Source organism: Panthera pardus, unplaced genomic scaffold, assembly GCF_024362965.1.
Source record: "Panthera pardus isolate Hobbes unplaced genomic scaffold, ASM2436296v1 HiC_scaffold_17, whole genome shotgun sequence".
Classification (NCBI taxonomy): domain Eukaryota; kingdom Metazoa; phylum Chordata; class Mammalia; order Carnivora; family Felidae; genus Panthera; species Panthera pardus.
Window position 1 is genome coordinate 75,975,221 of NW_026526732.1, and position 18,358 is coordinate 75,993,578.

The following is an 18,358-nucleotide window of genomic DNA, read 5'->3' on the forward strand; positions in this document are numbered from 1 at the left end:
ACAGAATTCAGGGCTGATGTTGTAGGTTTTTTTCCTTCAACAAATCATTTTTATTGTTTCCGTGTGTGTGTGTGTGTGTGTGTGTGTGTGTGTGTCTGACTGTTGTCAAGATTTTCTCTTTATTTTTGGCTTTTAGCAGTTTGAGTATAATGTGCCTCTATGTAATATGGTTTGTATTGATTATGCTTGGATCTGCTAAGCTTCTAAATTGACAACTTCATGTGTTTCACCAAATTTGGGAAATTTCTGGCCACCATGTTTTCAAATATTTTTCTGCCCCATTCTCCTTTTCCTCTCCTTCTAGAACTACGACTACACATATACTAGACATTTTTATTTTGTCCTGTAGGTCCCTGAGCCTTTGTTCAAATTCTTTCTAATCATTTTCCTCTCTGTTTTTTCAGATTATATAACTTCTATTAATCTATCTGCAAGTTTACTAAATCTTACTTCTGTTACCTCTAATCTGCTATTAAGCCCATTTAGTAAAAATTTTTATTTCATGTATTATATTTTTCAATGCTAAATTTCCACGTCTTTATAGTTTCTTTTTCTCGGCTGAGATTTCCTATTTGTTCATTCATTATATACATGCATTCCTTTATTTTCATGAGTATAGTTATAATAGGTGCCTTAAAGTCCTTTTGAATCCTTTTAAATTTAACATCTGGATCATCTCAGAGTCACTCTCTGATAATTGCCTTTTCTCTTCAGCATGTCTGCAAATTTTGAATTATATTCTGGCCATTGTAAATAATATGTTGCAGAAACTCTAAATTCTGTTACCTTCCTCCAAAGAGAATGATTATTTTAGTACACAATTTATTGGACTCAAACCCCAAAACTCTGTTTCCCCTCTGTGGGAATGAAAACTGAAACTTCTATTCGGTGCTTTTAGCCTTACTGGAACAGTCAGAGTCTGTCTATGCAAGATTTAGACAGTTTATATTCATCTCTAGATTTCTCTTTTTCTGGATTTTCTCCCTCACTTTCCAGTTGTTCCAGATGCCCCAAACTCTGTCATCTAGTTCTTCAAGCCAGTACGACTGGGAGTCTCCCCTGAGTTTTAGTCATCCTTACAGTACCAAGCTGGGCATGACTTCAAGTTAAATACCATCCAAAATGGGAAACTCACCCAGTAGTTCCTTCTTCTAAATACAGATAACTCCTAACCTCTAGTTTCTGTCTGTTTTGGTTGTTTGCCAGTTTCTTTAGATAGTTATTTTTAAAAAATATTTTGTCTTGAGCTTATAGTTGGTGTTTGCTGAAGTGTTAGTCCAATAGGAGACAATTAGCTATAACCTAAAACTCAACCCTGCATATTATTTTAGAAAACTAGGTAATGATACCTTGCTAATTTCAACGGAGAAAAATGGAAAAGAAATTTATGAAAGACAAATGGATTTCATAACAACTTAAAGTAAACGTGGCCTTGGTATATAAGAACAGTAACTAGAAACTAGGCTTACAAGATGGTGGATAGTAATTCAAGATTTGAAAGCATTTCAAGATTGAAAGCATTCATTTGTCTCCCACACTCCTGAGAAGTTTCTAAAATGACAGTGAAGGACAAATAACACATAAAGCCATAAAGACACAGAAATCAGAAGAGGAGATGACAGTAATAAAGTTTTGGAAGCCTGAAAGCCAAATGCATGAGTGACAACATACTTAGCAGCATGAAGAAAGGTAAAAATAAAGCTTGTATAAGTTGGAGGGGAACCTATAAAAAGCCAATGTGTGCAAAATAACCCCCCAAAACTGTAAGACTCAGAGATTCCAGGCCCTTCTGAAGTCAGGGTGCATGAAGGTCTCAAAATTCAATATAAGAAGCAACATAAGCCTTAAATCCCCTCCCCCATCCTACACAACCGAGCGACCAGCCCCTCCCCAACCCTGCAAGAAGTGCAATTTACTCTCTAGAGAGGATGAACCAGAGAAACACTTACTGAAGGAAACACACTTGGGACTGGAGGAGAGGTCAGAACTAAAAACCTGAAGCAAAGTTTACAAGTCAAAACATTAAGATCCACCTCCTACCACCACCATCCCAGCAGCTCCCATTTCCCACAGAGCCCTCAGAATACTTACTTACAGATGAGGAGGAGGATTCTACCCCTAAAGACTTGCATACAGGAGGCTGGGGACACCCGCCAGTGCAGCAATTCATAGAAAAGTTCTGTCCACACACAGAGAGCTTCCATTTAGCTCTGTTTCATCACTCTCGACATAAAAGGACAAACATTTGAAAAAAGCCTCTAAAATTAAGGTTGGTTTCTAAACAACTTAAATTGTCAACCTGTGGTGCAATTTTAAAAAGGAAAAGAAAGATGAAAAATGGGACCAGCACTACTTTACAGAACCTAGAGAAAAGTTAGGTAACAACTGTCCGGAATACAACTTGGAGCTTCTAATTCCACCAAACAACTTCAATGATGGTAAATTCAATCTACAAAAAAGCTAAGAGAGTCTGACCTGAATGCCTCAGTTTGCATGAGAAAATTTAAATAGAATGTGAAAAAGGCCTCTATGCACTTCAGAAGGTCAACAGGGCATAATTATCAAAGATCATCTCTTGTGGCATTAGTATAAGGAAAAACGACCCTGATATTTATCTAAAAGGAAATTAATCAGCAAAAGCATTAAAAATTAACCAATGGTCTGAGCAATCGGTTATAGTCTAAATATTTTGAAAACAATTCACAAACCTCTCCTAGGGAGAACAATGAGCAAACATCATTAGCAAGAGCCACATGTACTATCTACTTAAGCTGGATTTAAAGTTTACATCCATATTAAGCAAGACACCCTCTCTCTAAAAGATGGGTTTTCCCTATTCCATGGGATCATTTCCCTGCCTGCCCATGCTTTAGTTCTACCAGTGATAGCTACCAGCACTCAACTGACTTGCTATTAATTACTTGGGAAAAAAAAAAAGAAGAAAATATGTCCTTGTGCTTTGGATTATTTTTTATTTTCTAAAGTAAGTCAGCTGCAAAGATTACCTAAGATATAATGACAACATTCAGAAGAGAAAGCCACAAGAAAAATTTGTTCCTACTCTTAACAAAAAGAAAAAGCCAGACAATCCAGAAAAACCACACGTTTTTGAGCCCATCAGGGAGGTGAGGTCATAAGTCAACCATTTATCTAAAATCCAGAGTGACGAGCCCCTCAGAGGAGATGGGACACAAGAATTGTTTCATCTTTGACAAAGCACAGAAAAAAGAGATGTTGCTATAAAACAACTGAAATTTTAACAAAATGCTTAAGGGTCAAATGTGCACTGATGCCAATTTAGAATCTGAGGGCCTCAGACACAGAAAATCCTGTACCCACTCACAAAGTTCTTCTTCATAGTCTCCCACCCCCTGAGATGCTCCTGAGAACCAGCATGAGCAGAGCTGAGAAAGGGATATTGCTGGTACCGGTGTGTAGTGCCTGCTCTAAGATTTGAGGGTAGAGCAGAAGTGCCAAGAAAAGTCCGTCTACACTTTCGGATGGCATGAATACAAGGTGGTTATCAGCTACTGGTGGGGCAGAAGTGAGAAATTCACCCATGCCTCAGACTGAATCCTGACACGCAGCAAAAGTTGCCTGTTGCTGGGAAGGTACAGTAAAGTCTCTCACCTTCGAGTCCCTGTATTGATACCAAGCAAAAGTTAGCTGCTGCTGGAAAGGGAAGAAAACACAGCTCCTCTTTTATTCTGGTCCAACACCAGGCAAATGCAAGATAAACACTGGAGAAGGGACAGAAAGCCCACTCGTGCCCAGATTCTGTGCCAATACAAAATAGAGGTCTTCTAGCACTGGAAGGAAGACAGGGAAATTGCTCCCAGCCTACACCCTCTGCCCTGCCCTCCTCCTTCTCTACAGATACAAGGCAAAGCTCAGCTGTCAGGAAGGGGGTGGGGGAGAGGCAGAAAACCTGCCTGCTTTCTAGATCCTGCACTGAGTATAAGGCAGAGGGCATCTCCACTGGGGAAGTGACAGAAGCACTGGAAAAGTTCAGCCTCTGGGGCAGGTGCACAGGACCTGCCTAAGACTGAGGCTAAAACAGGGAAATTGCAAAACCCCTTCTGTCTCCACCACAAGTCTTGCACCAAGTAACAAGCAAGGGAAGTCCCGCGAATGGGAGAGGGGCAAGAGCATGGAAGGAGACCCTATATGGGTATGTAAGGCAAGCGGTCTGCTAAGAGCGGAACAGGAACAATGAGAAAACCCTCCAATGCTGCAGGCTGCACACTAAAAACAAGTTAGCAGTAACTCACTGTTGGAGGAATTTGAAGTCTGTGGTATACTGATGGTAACACTAGCAACAATAAACCCCCAAACCGGCTCAACTACTACCTAGACTGACTCGATCTAATTCTCTGCCAGTAAAAGCGCACCTGTTTCTAAGGGTAAATACCTTGGGTTTCTACTGTTCACCAATGTGCAACACGTGACATTCAATCAAACATTAAAAGTCACATTAAAAAAAAAAAGACCAAAGAACTCATTGTCAAAAGAGAAAAACAGCAACACAACCAGACTTAAGATCGTGCATATGTTGGCACTATTACACAGGGATCTTAAAATAACTATAATTAATATCTTAAAAAATCTAATAGAAAATGTAGATGACATTTAATGGAGGGGAAATTTCCTCACAGAGATAGAAACATAAAAAGGAGTCTAATGGAAATACTAATACATTTTAAAATGGGGCTCAAAAATGAACAATGGACCTTGAATCTATATAAGAAAACTATCCACAAATAACAAAGTTTCAAACTGATTAAGGAACTCCAAGGGCCAATAATGTAGAAACATCAAATATCAGGTTTCTCAACTGGTTACTATTTTGTGAAATAATTAAAACCATAATGTGGTTTATAACTCCTACACATATCAAAATACAATAAAACCTTGGTTTGTGAGCATAATTCACTCCAGAAACATGCTTGTAATCCAAAGCACGTGTATATCAAAGCAAATTTCCCCATAAGAAATAATGGAAACTCAGATGATTCGTTCCACAACCCAAAAATATTCATATAAAAATGATTACAAACTGTAACATAATACAAAATAATAAAGAAAATATGAAATATAAAGAAAAAAAATTAACCTGCACTTACCTTTGAAAACCATTGTAGCTGGTGTGAAGGAGACAAGAGACAGGAGGGTTATTGTGTATGACAACTTTCACTATCACTAATGGAATCACTGCTATCTATTGGTTCTATGGGATCTTTTTCTTTTCATACAACTTTAACAAGGAACCTATCCAATGACACTTGTTTTTGCCTCCTTTTGAGGATTTCATGGAAATGTGACATTGCATTATTGTTAAACAGATTCATCACTTACACTGCTACAGCCTTATTTGAGTGGTATTTTTCTACAAAATTTTGCACTGTTTCCCACATTTTACACATCTCCCTAATCTCACTTGAAGTGAGGGATTCCTCCACCTTTCTCTCCTCCTCCTCTGCAGACGAGATGCAACAGAGACTTCTTATAAAATCTTGCAATTTCGGCTACTCGCATACCTCATTCATACTTCTTGATGATTTCCTTCTTAACGACCACCATAATCTTCTCCTTCTTCCATAAACTTCCTCCTTCTCCTTACTGCCTTTCTTTTCAACATTTTCCTGCATGGGGGCCACTGTATACATTTGCACGGATGCTGACTACAGTACAGTATTAATAAATTCTTGTCATACACTGTATTTAATGTAACTGGCAATAAGGCAGCAGAGGAAAGGGTCTATATCTGCAGGCAGCCTGACGTAGAATGAAGCAAAGTATTCCTAAGCTTTCTCTTCTATGGAAAAGCAAAAGACTGTCTGTCCATAGGTGCTTTCAAGTGACAAAAAACACACTAGTGCCAGTTGTGGGCACCTTCCAATGTTCTGAAAAATCACTGATTTCTGCTGAACACCACAGCCTGAGACCAAGCATCTGAGCATGGAGACAATCACCCACAATCCCACAGCAAAAGAGAGAGAGAGAGAGAGAGAGAGAGAAGAACCATTGGCTTAGTTGTGATCATGTGATGTTTGGCATCATATATTACTGGTATTGCAAGACATTGCTCATTTATCAAGTTAAAATTTATTAGGAATGTTTGCTCACCTTGCAGAACACTCGCAGAACAAGTTATCACAATCCAAGGTTTTACTGTATACACATGATTCAAGGTACATTTACTGAACACTAACCAGGAGCCATGCCCTGTGCCAGATGCTTGGGGTAGGGAGAGAAGCAGTGTATTAGTATCCCAAAACTCAATTTAAATAGGGAGACTATTAAAAATGGCCAAAAAAAAAAAAAAAAAATGCTATAGATGGTCTAATAGTGGTCCAGCACCAAGTGCTAAGGAAGAAAGCCCAGAGAAAGAAACAGTGAGAGAGGGCCAAAGTCATGAGGAGACTAAACGGAAGAAACTGCTGGAAGAAAGAAAAGAAAGAACTGAGGATGCTAAACAATGTTGGATGGGCAACTGCCGAAGATCATGAGGAGGCTAAGAGGACTGATAAGAGCACAAAGAGACTAGCCTTAGGAAAGAAAATGTCTTGGAAAGAATGACATTTTTGAAAAGAGTGTGTCTTTCCAATACAAGAGAAGAGAAGAAAGAATAGAGATTATCACTAATGTTAAACACCTTATATTCACAGTGAACACTTATGATGTGTGTGCACGTGATCTCTCTCTCATATGATCATACCACCCAGCCCTTGCACATGCTTCTTCTGGGAGCCTGGAATACTGTTCCCATTCCTCTTTGCCTAATTAACTGTAGTTTATCTTTCAGATCTCTGCTCAATCTTCTGACGTCTTCACAGCACAGTGTACCTTTCCTTCACGATACTTGTCAGACTTGATTAATGCTTTGTGTTCCCTACCAGACTGTAACTTCCATAAGATTAAAAGCCATCTCCATTTTATATTTCCAAGTTATCCCTAGAACCTGGTAGAGTGCATGACAAGAAATACTGATTAAATGAATCAGCCAAGATGGAGGAATAGTTCGATTCCATCTTCTCTATTTTTTATGCATGACAATTATACATAAGGTAACAAAAAAAAAAAAGCAAAAGCCATGTTTCATGGTTACTATAAATAAAAACTGTCTCAGAAGGATAGCCTATATGATTGTTAATTAAAACAAACAAACAAACAAAAAAAAACTACAAGTAATAGGCACCCCATAGTAATTTCTTAATGAATTAATTTACATATAACCCTTAAAGTGAGTAACCCTCAAATGCTAAACCAGGACTCAATCTAGAGTTGAATACAAAACAGGAGGCAGTAGATTCTAACAGTCTAAAGATAAGAACTTAGAAATCAGGCAATTCACATATTCACCAAAAATATCATTATTGCAAATTATTTCCATAAATATATTGATGCCAATGCTGCAGGAAACAGAGTCTTAAAATAGCCACCTTCCTATGATAGGAGTAGAAGTCAATGAAATAGAAAATGGACAAACAACAAAGAAAATCAAAACCAAAAGTTAATAAAATTGGTAAACTTCTAGTAAGACTGATCAAGGAAAAAAAGAGAAGCCAAAAGTTAGCAATATCTGAACTATATCACTATAGAATCTAAAGACATTAATGATGTAATTAGGAAATGTTCTAAACAACTTTATGACAATATGTTCAACAATTGAGATAAAATTAACAAAATTCACTGAAAAAACATAACTTACAAAAATTGACATAAGTACAAAAGAAGTTTGAATAGCCCTATATCTCTTTTAAAAATTGAATTTTGTAATCAAAAACATTCCCACAAGGAAAATTTCAAGATGTTGGCTGAATTTCATAAACCACTGTGCCAACCCAACAAAACACCTGAGGGTTAGATGACACCCCAAGACCACCAGTTTTTTTTTTCCTTTATTGAATTTTTAGTGAATGAAAGGGAGGTACGGAAAGAGGAAAACTTAAAAAAAAAAAAAGGAAAAGATCGACAATTTAGGAGAAAAAGAGTAAAAGAAAGCAAATCATTTGTCAGTAGAATAGAACAAATAAAATCAACAAAGATGAGATTATCTGCATTTGATGGTGGAGAATGTGAAATCTCTGGATCAGAATGTAAAAATCTACAGATCAGAATAGAAATGGATGAGTAAGGCTGGGCTGCAGGGCTGGTTCAATATTCACAAATCAACCAACGTGATACATCACATTAATAGAAGAAAAGGTAAGAACCATATGATCCTGTCAATACATGCAGAAAGCATTTGACAAAATATAGCATCCTTTCTTAATAAAAACCCTCAAGAAAGTCAGGATAGAAGAAACATACCTTAACATCATAAAAGCCACATAGGAAAAGCCCACAGCTAATATCATCCTCAATGGGGAAAAACTGAGAGCTTTCCCCCTGAGATCAGAAACACAACAGGGATGTCCACTCTCACCACTGTTGTTTAACATAATATTGGAAGTCTTAGCATCAGTAATCAGACAACAAAATGAAATCAAAGGTATCCAAATTGACAAAGAAGTAGTCAAACTTTGACTTTTCGCAGATGACATGATACTCTACATGGAAAACCCGAAAGACTCCACCAAAAAGCTGCCAAAACAGATACATGAATTCAGCAAAGTTGCAGCATACAAAATACATGTACTGAAATAGGTTGCATTTCTATATACCAATAATGAAGCAACAGAAAGAGAAACCAAGAACGATCCCATTTACAAATTGCACCAAAAGCCATAAAATACCTAGGAATAGACGCAACTAGAGATGTAAAGGATCTGTATGCTGAAAACTGTAAAAAACTTATGAAAGAAATTGAAGAAGACACAAAGAAATGGAAAAACATTCCATGCTCATTGATTGGAAGAACAAATATTGTTAAAATGTCAATACTTCCCAAAGCAATCTACACATTCAATGCAATCCCAATCAAAATGGCACTGGCATTCTTCTCTAAGCTACAACAAACAATCCTAAAATTTGTATGGAACCACAAAAGACCCCGAATAGCCAAAGTAATGTTGAAAAAGAAAACCAAAGTGGAAGGCATCACAATCCCAGACTTTAGCCTCTACTACAAAGCTGTAATCATCAAGACAGTATGGTATTGGCACAAAAACAGACATAGACCAGTGGAATAGAGAACCCAGAGAACTGGACCCGCAATATTGTATGGCCAATTAATCTCTGACAAAGCAGGAAACAGTATCCAATGGAAAAAAGACAGTCTCTTTAGCAAATGGTTCTGGGAGAACTGGACAGCAACATGTAGAAGACTGAAACTGGACCATTCTCTTACACCATATAAAAAATAAACTCAAAACGGATGAAAGACCTAAATGTGAGACAGGAAACCATTAAAACTCTAGAGGAGAAAATAGGGATCAGCCTCTCTGATGTTGGCTGCAGCAATTTCTTGTTCGACACATCTCCAAAGACAAGGAAAATAAAAGCAAAAATGAACTATTGGGACCTCATCAAGATAAAAAGCTTCTGCAATGCAAAGGAAACAATCAACAAAACTAAAAGGCAACTGAAGGAATGGGAGAAGATATTTGCAAATGACATATCGGATAAAGGGTTAGTATCCAAAATCTATAAAGAACTTACAAACTCAGCACCCAAAAAACAAATAATCCAGTGATGAAATGGGCAGAAGACATGAACAGTCACCCTACAACCCAGCAATAGCACTACTAGGAATTTAAACAAAGGATACAAGAGTGCTGATTTATAGGGGAAGATGTACCCCAATGTTTACAGCAGTGCTTTTAACAATAGCCAAATTATGGAAAGAGCCTAAATGTCCATCAACTGATGAATGGATAAAGATGTGGTTTCTATATACAATGGAATACTACTTGGCAACGAGAAAGAATGAAATTCTACCATTTGCAACAACGTGGATAGAACTGGAGGGTATTATGCTAAGTGAAATAAGTCAGAGAAAGAAAGATACCATATGTTTTCACTCATGTAGAACTTGAGAAACTTAACAGAAGACCATGGGGGAAGGGAAGGGGAAAAAAATAGTTCCAAACAGAGAGGGAGGCAAACTGTAAGAGACTCTTAAATACAGAGAACAAACTGAGGGTTGATGGGGGAGGGGGGCGGGAGAAAGTGTGTGATGGGCATTGAGGAGGGCACTTGTTGGGATGAGCACTGGGTGTAGTATGTAAGTGATGAATCATGGGCATCTACCCCCAAAACCAAGAGCACACTGTATACACTGTATGTTAGCTAACTTGACAATAAAGTATATTTAAAAGAAAAAGAAAAAAAAAAAAAGAAATGAGTAAGGGGAAATGTAGCTATAAAAAATGTTGATTTGTATTTCCTAAACAAGCAAGTGATAGCAGAAGAGAGGTGTTTGGAAATCTGCCGTTGAGGAGTAACGAGAACAGCACACAAAGCAGACCGTGTACAGCATAGCCAAGCTAACTGTAATAACAATACATTAGTGTTTAGATACACTCGGTATGACTGTGATAATGCATTCCATTATAAATTAGAAAGTTAGCTCCAAATTTGAAAAGCTGTTCTTAGGGGGAAAAAAAAGGTTTCTTTGCTGGAGACAAATAATACTGCAGTTTCTCAAAATAAAAGTAAAGCAAGGACCTATGGAAACCTAAAGAAAAGAGCCTACTGTTGGAAAAATCAGCTCTATTCCTGGTGACTTTTAATCTAACCCAAAAAGAATAAAGCTTATTTTATTATTTCTGGAGTATAAATACAAAATAGCCTAGTCAATTCTCTTTCTTCTCAGTGGTTATGTTCTACAAAGTCACTGTGAACAATGAATTAGCAAATACTGAAACAGTGCTCCTTGGGGAAAAGACAGCATGAGGTTCTTCCAAGCCTCTGGTCACAGTTTTCTCAAATAATTAACATATAACTGTGCTTACAGCGTGTTTCTGTTTAAAGACACCTTATCCAACATGTATTGCTGATTGATGAACATTCAATTCACAGTCAACAGTACTGTCACTCATGTCAGAATGGAGCTTATCTAATGCAGGTATTTTCTCTGTAAGGCACATCACGGTCTTCAGCACTATCCTCGGGGGGTATTTTAAACCAAAATCCACCAACAAAAAGCACAAGATATGAAAAACATGGCACTAAACAGACCTCAAAAAAAGACACATCTTTACAGTATGAGAGCAGAAATAAGAAGGCAGAGCATCGCCTTGTTCCGCCTCAAGTAGGAATGTGTGCTAGGGTCAAACAAATTTTTCCCTGCACTGTGCATGTCTGCAAATGACTATGAAAGAACTGTGAGTATTGATTTCTGAGGTTTCAAGCAATTGCAGTGAGTAGGCAAATTTGCAAATTTGAAATTATGAATAATGAGGATTGACTGTACTCACAAAAATCTATACTAACATCTCACAAATAAGTTTTTAAAAGGTTTACTGTAAATGTACCTAGAAATCTAGGAAGCTGGACTAGAAATACAATAGGACTAAATACTACTTCTTGGAATCCATTTGCCAATATTTTCCAATCAGTAATGAAACATGAAAAACACCGACCCATTCGAAGTCATTTTTTTTAATGTTTATTATTTATTTTGAGAGAGAAAAAGAGCATGAGCAGGGAAGGGGCAGAGAGAGTGGGAGACAGAGAATCCCAGGCAGGCTCCCAGGCAGGCTCCGCACTCCCAGCACAGAGCCCAACGCAGGGGTTGATCTCACAAACCACAAGATCATGACCTGAGCTGAAATCAAGAAGGTGGATGCTTAACCGACTGAGCCACCCAGGCACCCCCAAAGTCACTTTTACAGTGGTCTCAAGCAGGCCTCTTCAATTTACTGGTATATGATAATCAGCATTAGGAAAAATCAAAGCATGTTTATTTCTAAGTAGTAAACGAAATCCATTAAATCCCTTATGAACAACTTACTCCTCTAAGTTTGTAACAGAGTGGCCAGTCTACTTAACAGTAACCAACTTTTTCTAAATAGTAGTCATTCAAATGACTGTTACTGAGTATCAGGCTACACTCGCCCTCACTCTCACCACGATTAAAGGCTGTATTCCATGCTGCCAAAAAATGATTTCATGACTTAATACATCACTACACCACTACCCACACTGAGTACGTACTATAACAAAATATACTACAGGGGAAACAAATTCTGATCTAGGCTCTGTGAAGCTCTCACAGATGAGTGATTTAGATGTTTGCTCAAAGTTTCACATGTTTATAAATCACCTTTAGTCCTTGAGAGAGAAACAACAATAATGAGGAAAACTACAAAAGTCTGCATTAATGGTAAATTCCACAAGATCTTTTAAAAAGCATTCTCTCTCCTATCCATTCCCTCAACATTCCAATTACCTCCTATTACATTACAATAATTACACACTTCACAGAAAATGGTGATTACTAGGTGAACAAATTGGAAACTCCATATACTGTCTTATGTTTTAGGCCAGTGTTCACATTTTAGTTCATGCTTTAGTCTGCTGCCAGCTAAGTGCTCTTTGTACACCATCATTTCTAGGAATATGACTGGACTCAACAAACCTGAACATGTGCAAAAATACTGATATATACTCAAAAGGGAAAATAATCTCCATAATATTAGCCATTAAAACTCATACCAAAGTGTATATTTTATAAGATTTCTTAAAAAGACTAATTGTGTCTCCCTTAACCCAATCAGCTGAAGTTTGAACAGAACTAAAAATGAGGCAATTGTTAGACAAGTAAAGAATTTGAATATTTTAACAAGGGGGAGAAATGATACCATGATACCATGTTTCCCTATGGTATAGGTTTGATTAAAAATTGGGCCCAAACATCTCTGCCCTTCAAAGCTAAATTTGCCATATATTTCCCTTTTCAAAAAGTATTATTAATATTTTTAATTAGAACAGCTAAAAAGAAAAAGGTGACTGCATTTAGTCACATGCTTACTGTAATTTAGGACTGTTTTAGAAATTACCAGTAACCTGTTTGTCTCCCATTCATCCTACTTTGCATTGTCTTTGTCAACACTCTGGTTCACTTATTACCACCTGAACTTCCGTAATGAGCTGAATGCTTTTTGTCCCATTTAATTCACTACATCCACCACCAGACTAATCTTTCTGAGGCATACTCGGATGACACTGTCCCCACATTCATATACCTCCTATAGCTCACATTGTCATCTAAATTAAGAACACATCAGCCTTGGGGCACCTGGGTGGCTCAGTCGGTTGAGCGTCCGACTTCGGCTCAGGTCATGATCTCACAGCCGGTGAGTTCGAGCCCCGCGTTGGGCTCTGTGCTGACAGCTCAGAGCCTGGAGCCCGCTTCGGATTCTGTGCCTCCCTCTCACTCTGCCCCAACCCACTTGCATTCTGTCTCTGTCTCTCTCAAAAATAAATAAACATTAAAAAAAAATTTTTTTTTTTAAAGAACACATCAGCCTGACTTTTGAGGCCCTTTACGATCTGACCTAGCATACTTTTCTAGTCTTCTTTCTTATAATTCTCCAACACTTAACCTAAGTTCCAGAACATATCTTTTTTTTTCAATATATGAAGTTTATTGTCAAATTGGTTTCCATACAACACCCAGTGCTCATCCCAAAAGGTGCCCTCCTCAATACCCATCACCCACCCTCCCCTCCCTCCCACCCCCCATCAACCCTCAGTTTGTTCTCAGTTTTTAAAAGTCTCTTATGCTTTGGCTCTCTTCCACTCTAACCTCTTTTTTTTTTTTTCCTTCCCCTCCCCCATGGGTTTCTGTTAAGTTTCTCAGGATCCACATAAGAGTGAAACCATATGGTATCTTTCTCTGTATGGCTTATTTCACTTAGAATAACACTCTCCAGTTCCATCCATGTTGCTACAAAGGGCCATATTTCATTCTTTCTCATTGCCATGTAGTACTCCATTGTGTATATAAACCACAATTTCTTTATCCATTCATCAGTTGATGGACATTTAGGCTGTTTCCATAATTTGGCTATTGTTGAGAGTGCTGCTATAAACATTGGGGTACAAGTGCCCCTATGCATCAGTACTCCTGTATCCCTTGGGTAAATTCCTAGCAGTGCTATTACTGGGTCATAGGGTAGGTCTATTTTTAATTTTCTAAGGAACCTCCACACTGTTTTCCAGAGTGGCTGCACCAGTTTGCATTCCCACCAACCGTGCAAGAAGGTTCCCATTTCTCCACATCCTCTCCAGCATCTATAGTCTCCTGATTTGTTCATTTTGGCCACTCTGACTGGCATGAGGTGATATTTCAGTGTGGTTTTGATTTGTATTTCCCTGATGAGGAGCGACGTTGAGCATCTTTTCATGTGCCTGTTGGCCATCCGGATGTCTTCTTCAGAGAAGTGTCTATTCATGTTTTCTGCCCATTTCTTCACTAGGTTATTTGTTTTTCGGGTGTGGAGTTTGGTGAGCTCTTTATAGATTTTGGATACTAGCCCTTTGTCTGATATGTCATTTGCAAATACCTTCCCCTTCCGTTGGTTGCCTTTTAGTTCTGTTGGTTGTTTCCTTTGCTGTGCAGAAGCGTTTTATCTTCATAAGGTCCCAGTAGTTCATTTTTGTTTTTAATTCCCTTACCTTTGGGGATGTGTCAAGTAAGAAATTGCTACGGTTGAGGTCATCCAGAACATATCTTAAGCCTTTCTGTGTTTATACTTTAGGCCTTTCCCTCAACTTAGATGCACTTCCTCATTTTCTGGTGAAAACCTGTCCCCAGCTTTCAGGCTATCACTACCACGTGTCTCCCTCCCTCCAATCTGATGTCATTTTCTTTAGAACTTCTTATGACACTTCACTCAGATGTGTCTAACAGTCAGTCATTTATCCTCTCCTACTAGAGAGAAAGCTCAAAGAGAAGGGCCTAAATTGAGTGTTTCTTGATAACATAAACTGAACTTGTCAAGAAGGAAAAAAGACACACTTTATGCAAAGGGGAAAAAAAGCCTTATTGTTAGTAGAGTAGAAGACATCCTCCAATAGAAATTTCAATAAATGTATCCTCAAATCAACAACCTTACCAGTCCTACCATACATTCGATTCTTACAGGAGATACATAACTGGGAGCAGTGTGCATACTGCTTTTCAAACATAGCAAACAAGTCCCTTATCTCCAGCAGTACATTAAATGAATAGTAAAGTATGACTGTGTTTCATTAATGCCTCATTTATCTAACATCACTAAGATACGGAGGAGAAGTGAGTTTTCTGGAGAAGTGGCTTCCTACTGTAGAAACAGAACTCAGACGTGCCTGTGGCCTGGACTAGCTGAGAGATGCTCCTGGGACACCGACCTCCACTTCGCCCAGTCTAGCAGAGAACACTCAGGCAGAGTGGGGCGGTCACTGTGTACCAGATACTTATACCTGCTAAAACAGGTAGGCAGCATGGAAAGAGAGCAAAGAGGGTATTAAAAACCCCCTAAAAGGGCAAAAGGAGGTTTTTGCATCTAGCAGAATCCTCCTTCCAGCCTGTAGGTACTAGCCACAGTTGTATTCCCCTGAGAAACTCTGGGGGGTTGAGCAGCTGTTCTGTTATGTCATCACCTGCTAGGAGAGTCCATCCTCTCTGCCACTGGAAACACTTTCACTCTCGAATTATGTGTTATGGCTTAAATCGTGTACAGCCCAAAATTCGTATGTTGAAGGTCTACCCACCAGTATTTCAGAACATGACCCTATTTGGATATAGGGTCAATGCAGATATAACAGATGAGGTCATTCTAGAGTACAGTAGGGCCTCAATCCAACATGACTGGTGTCCTTATTGAAACAGGAAATTTGGAAACGGACAAGCACACAGGGAGAATGCAACGTGAAGCTGAAGGCAGACTGGGTTGATGCTTCTATAAGCCAAGCAACTTCAAAGATTGGCAGCAAACCAGCAGAAGCTAGGTGAGAAGCATGGAACAGGTTCTTTTTCACAGCGCTCAGAAGGCACCCTGATCTCAGACTTTCGCCTCCAGAACTGTGAGACAATAACTGTCTGTGGCTTAAGCCACCAAGTTTGTGCTTCTGTCTGTGCATCTCTAGCAAACTCATTGTCCCTACTGGTATCTTTCCATTGATCACATCACCAACCTACTATGACAACCACACACCTCCCTAATAGAACTTCTTAACAACATTAAGCACATTCATTCAACAAGCACATATTGATGTCCTCTATGTGCCAGGCATGAAGGACTGAACAGTATGACTGACACGACACGGTCTCTCTCATACTGGTTACAGGACATGATCAGGATACTGATCAGGATAACTGACAACATACCATAATTACACAATGATAAAATCACAATTGTGCAACAGCACTGCATGACTAAATGACTCTTTAAACTGAGGGTAGTGGGCATATTTAACCATGTCTGTATGACTCAGTGATCTCGCTACGGAGGCCCACCATACATTTCCATGCCCTTTATTACTTCTGTTCCCCTCCGAGATGTCAGGTTGTTGATTACCATGAGGTCTGCTTTTATCAGCTCCCCTCCTCTACCTCTGCTCACTCTCTCCAATCCACTTATTTCTGGTTTGGCATTTCTAATTTGCTACGGGCTAGGGGCGCCTGGGTGGCTCAGTCAGTTAAGCGTCCAAATTCGGCTCACGTCATGATCTCACGGTTCATGAGTTCGAGCCCCATATCCAGCTCTGTGTTCCCCCTCTCTGTGCCCCTCCCCTGCTCATGCTATGGCTCTCAAAAATAAATAAACATTAAAAAAATTAATTTTCTACAGGCTATAAAAATTAGGTAATTAATATTGCTAAGAAAAACATATTGAATAATAAAAACTGCTTCATGTGAGAACTGAAGATTTGGCTTAAACAGTCTTTCTGATTTACTTTCGATTCTCAGAGACATTTTTTTTTCTGGCAGAACAACTTCTCCCATTCAAAAAGATTCTGTTACAAGGCACTAAGGCAGGACATTATTATACAGAGAGTATTACTGAATAAACTGCCCACAAACACTTGTTTTCTTTCAAAGGGAGTACAGCACAGGTATGCTATGTAAATAGTTATCTAAGAAATACTGTGCAAATTCAGAATTATTTTATAGCCCAGTGTAAGGTTATTTTTCTTCTCTTATTGTGTATCGTAACACCAAGTAATAGGACCATGAGGTCATATGGCACTCAACTGGAAAGCCCAGCCAAAACCTTTTGCAGTACAAAATAAATAACCACGTACCTCTTATGCATATCCAACAATCATCTTTTGTGTTGTGCTTTTTAAGTTCTTCTTCAGTTACTTCAATTAACCTGCCTTTTAATCCCGTTAGATCCTTTCCACTTTTAGTGAGTCGAATCCAATCCATAAGACTTCTGCCCTGTTTTAGAGGGACCTGAAAAAAGGAAAAGGGAAGAATTCAATGTGGCTTCTTCGAGTCAGCTGCTCTCCCCTCCCCTTCCTCCCACTTCTCTTAAGGCTGCTTCGTTACTCTTACCCTCATTCAAAAAAATAAGAAAATTCAAACCAATAATTCTACATTTTTTTATAGATTTAGGTGGTTGTCAAAATCATCTCTGCTATATTCGAATTATAAATAGAACAATATAAAACACCTGGGCTATGAGGTAGGGCTTAGAAACTCTGTCACACAAACAGTCATCAGAATGGTATCTAGTAAAACAATAACATTGAACCTGGAGTCAGAAAACAAGTCTTAGTTCCGGCTCTGTCACACGGAATTAAGCTCCTGCCTATACTTATATAACTAGTTTGTTACACAGTACCAGAGAAATGTTTAATGTAAAAGAAGGCACACTCAAGGAAGCATATTGCTATACGCTGAATGTGTGTGCCCCTCCAAAATTCATATGTTGAAATCCTAACCTCCAATGTGATATTAGGAAGTAGGGCCTCTGGCAGGTGACTAAGTCTTGAAGGTGGAGCCTTCATGAATGGTCTTAGTACCCTTATTAAAAAGGCCTCAAAGGGCTCTCAGCCTTTCTGCCATGTGAGGATGTGGGGAAAAGATGGCTATGAATGAGGAATCAGGCCTTCATCAGACACTGAAGTTGTTGGTGCACTGACCTTAGAATTCCCAGCCTCCAAAACTGTGAGAAATAAATTTCCATTGTTTGTAAGTCACCTTATAAAATTTATGGCCCTCTGTTATAACAGACGGAATAGACTAAGATATTTATCAATTTCACTTTCCGGAATCCTACCTACTGCAGGCACTCATTTCCCCCCAAATAACCAAACTAATAGGTCTGTGGTACCACTGCAATTTCACATTCCTTCCTACCAACTACATCATCCCCTTCTTACCATCCCTGAAATTCTCTAGGTTTCTTGGTCCCAGTAAATGAAGTAAAGTATGAGAAAATGATCTTTCCCATCCCAAACCAAAATCACTTCTCTC

At 38.7% G+C, this 18,358-nt stretch overlaps 1 protein-coding gene across 3 annotated transcripts in view; it reads right to left on the bottom strand.

Moving 5' to 3' along the window:
* LOC109263360 (cytochrome b5 reductase 4) overlaps nt 1–18,358 on the bottom strand; it is a 105,562-nt gene that overhangs the window by 78,050 nt on the left and 9,154 nt on the right. For all 3 annotated transcript variants that reach the window (XM_019442768.2, XM_019442769.2, XM_019442767.2), the window contains exon 2: nt 17,179–17,332. In XM_019442768.2, the coding sequence (XP_019298313.2) occupies nt 17,179–17,332 (154 nt within the window). The remainder of the gene's footprint in view (nt 1–17,178; nt 17,333–18,358) is intronic.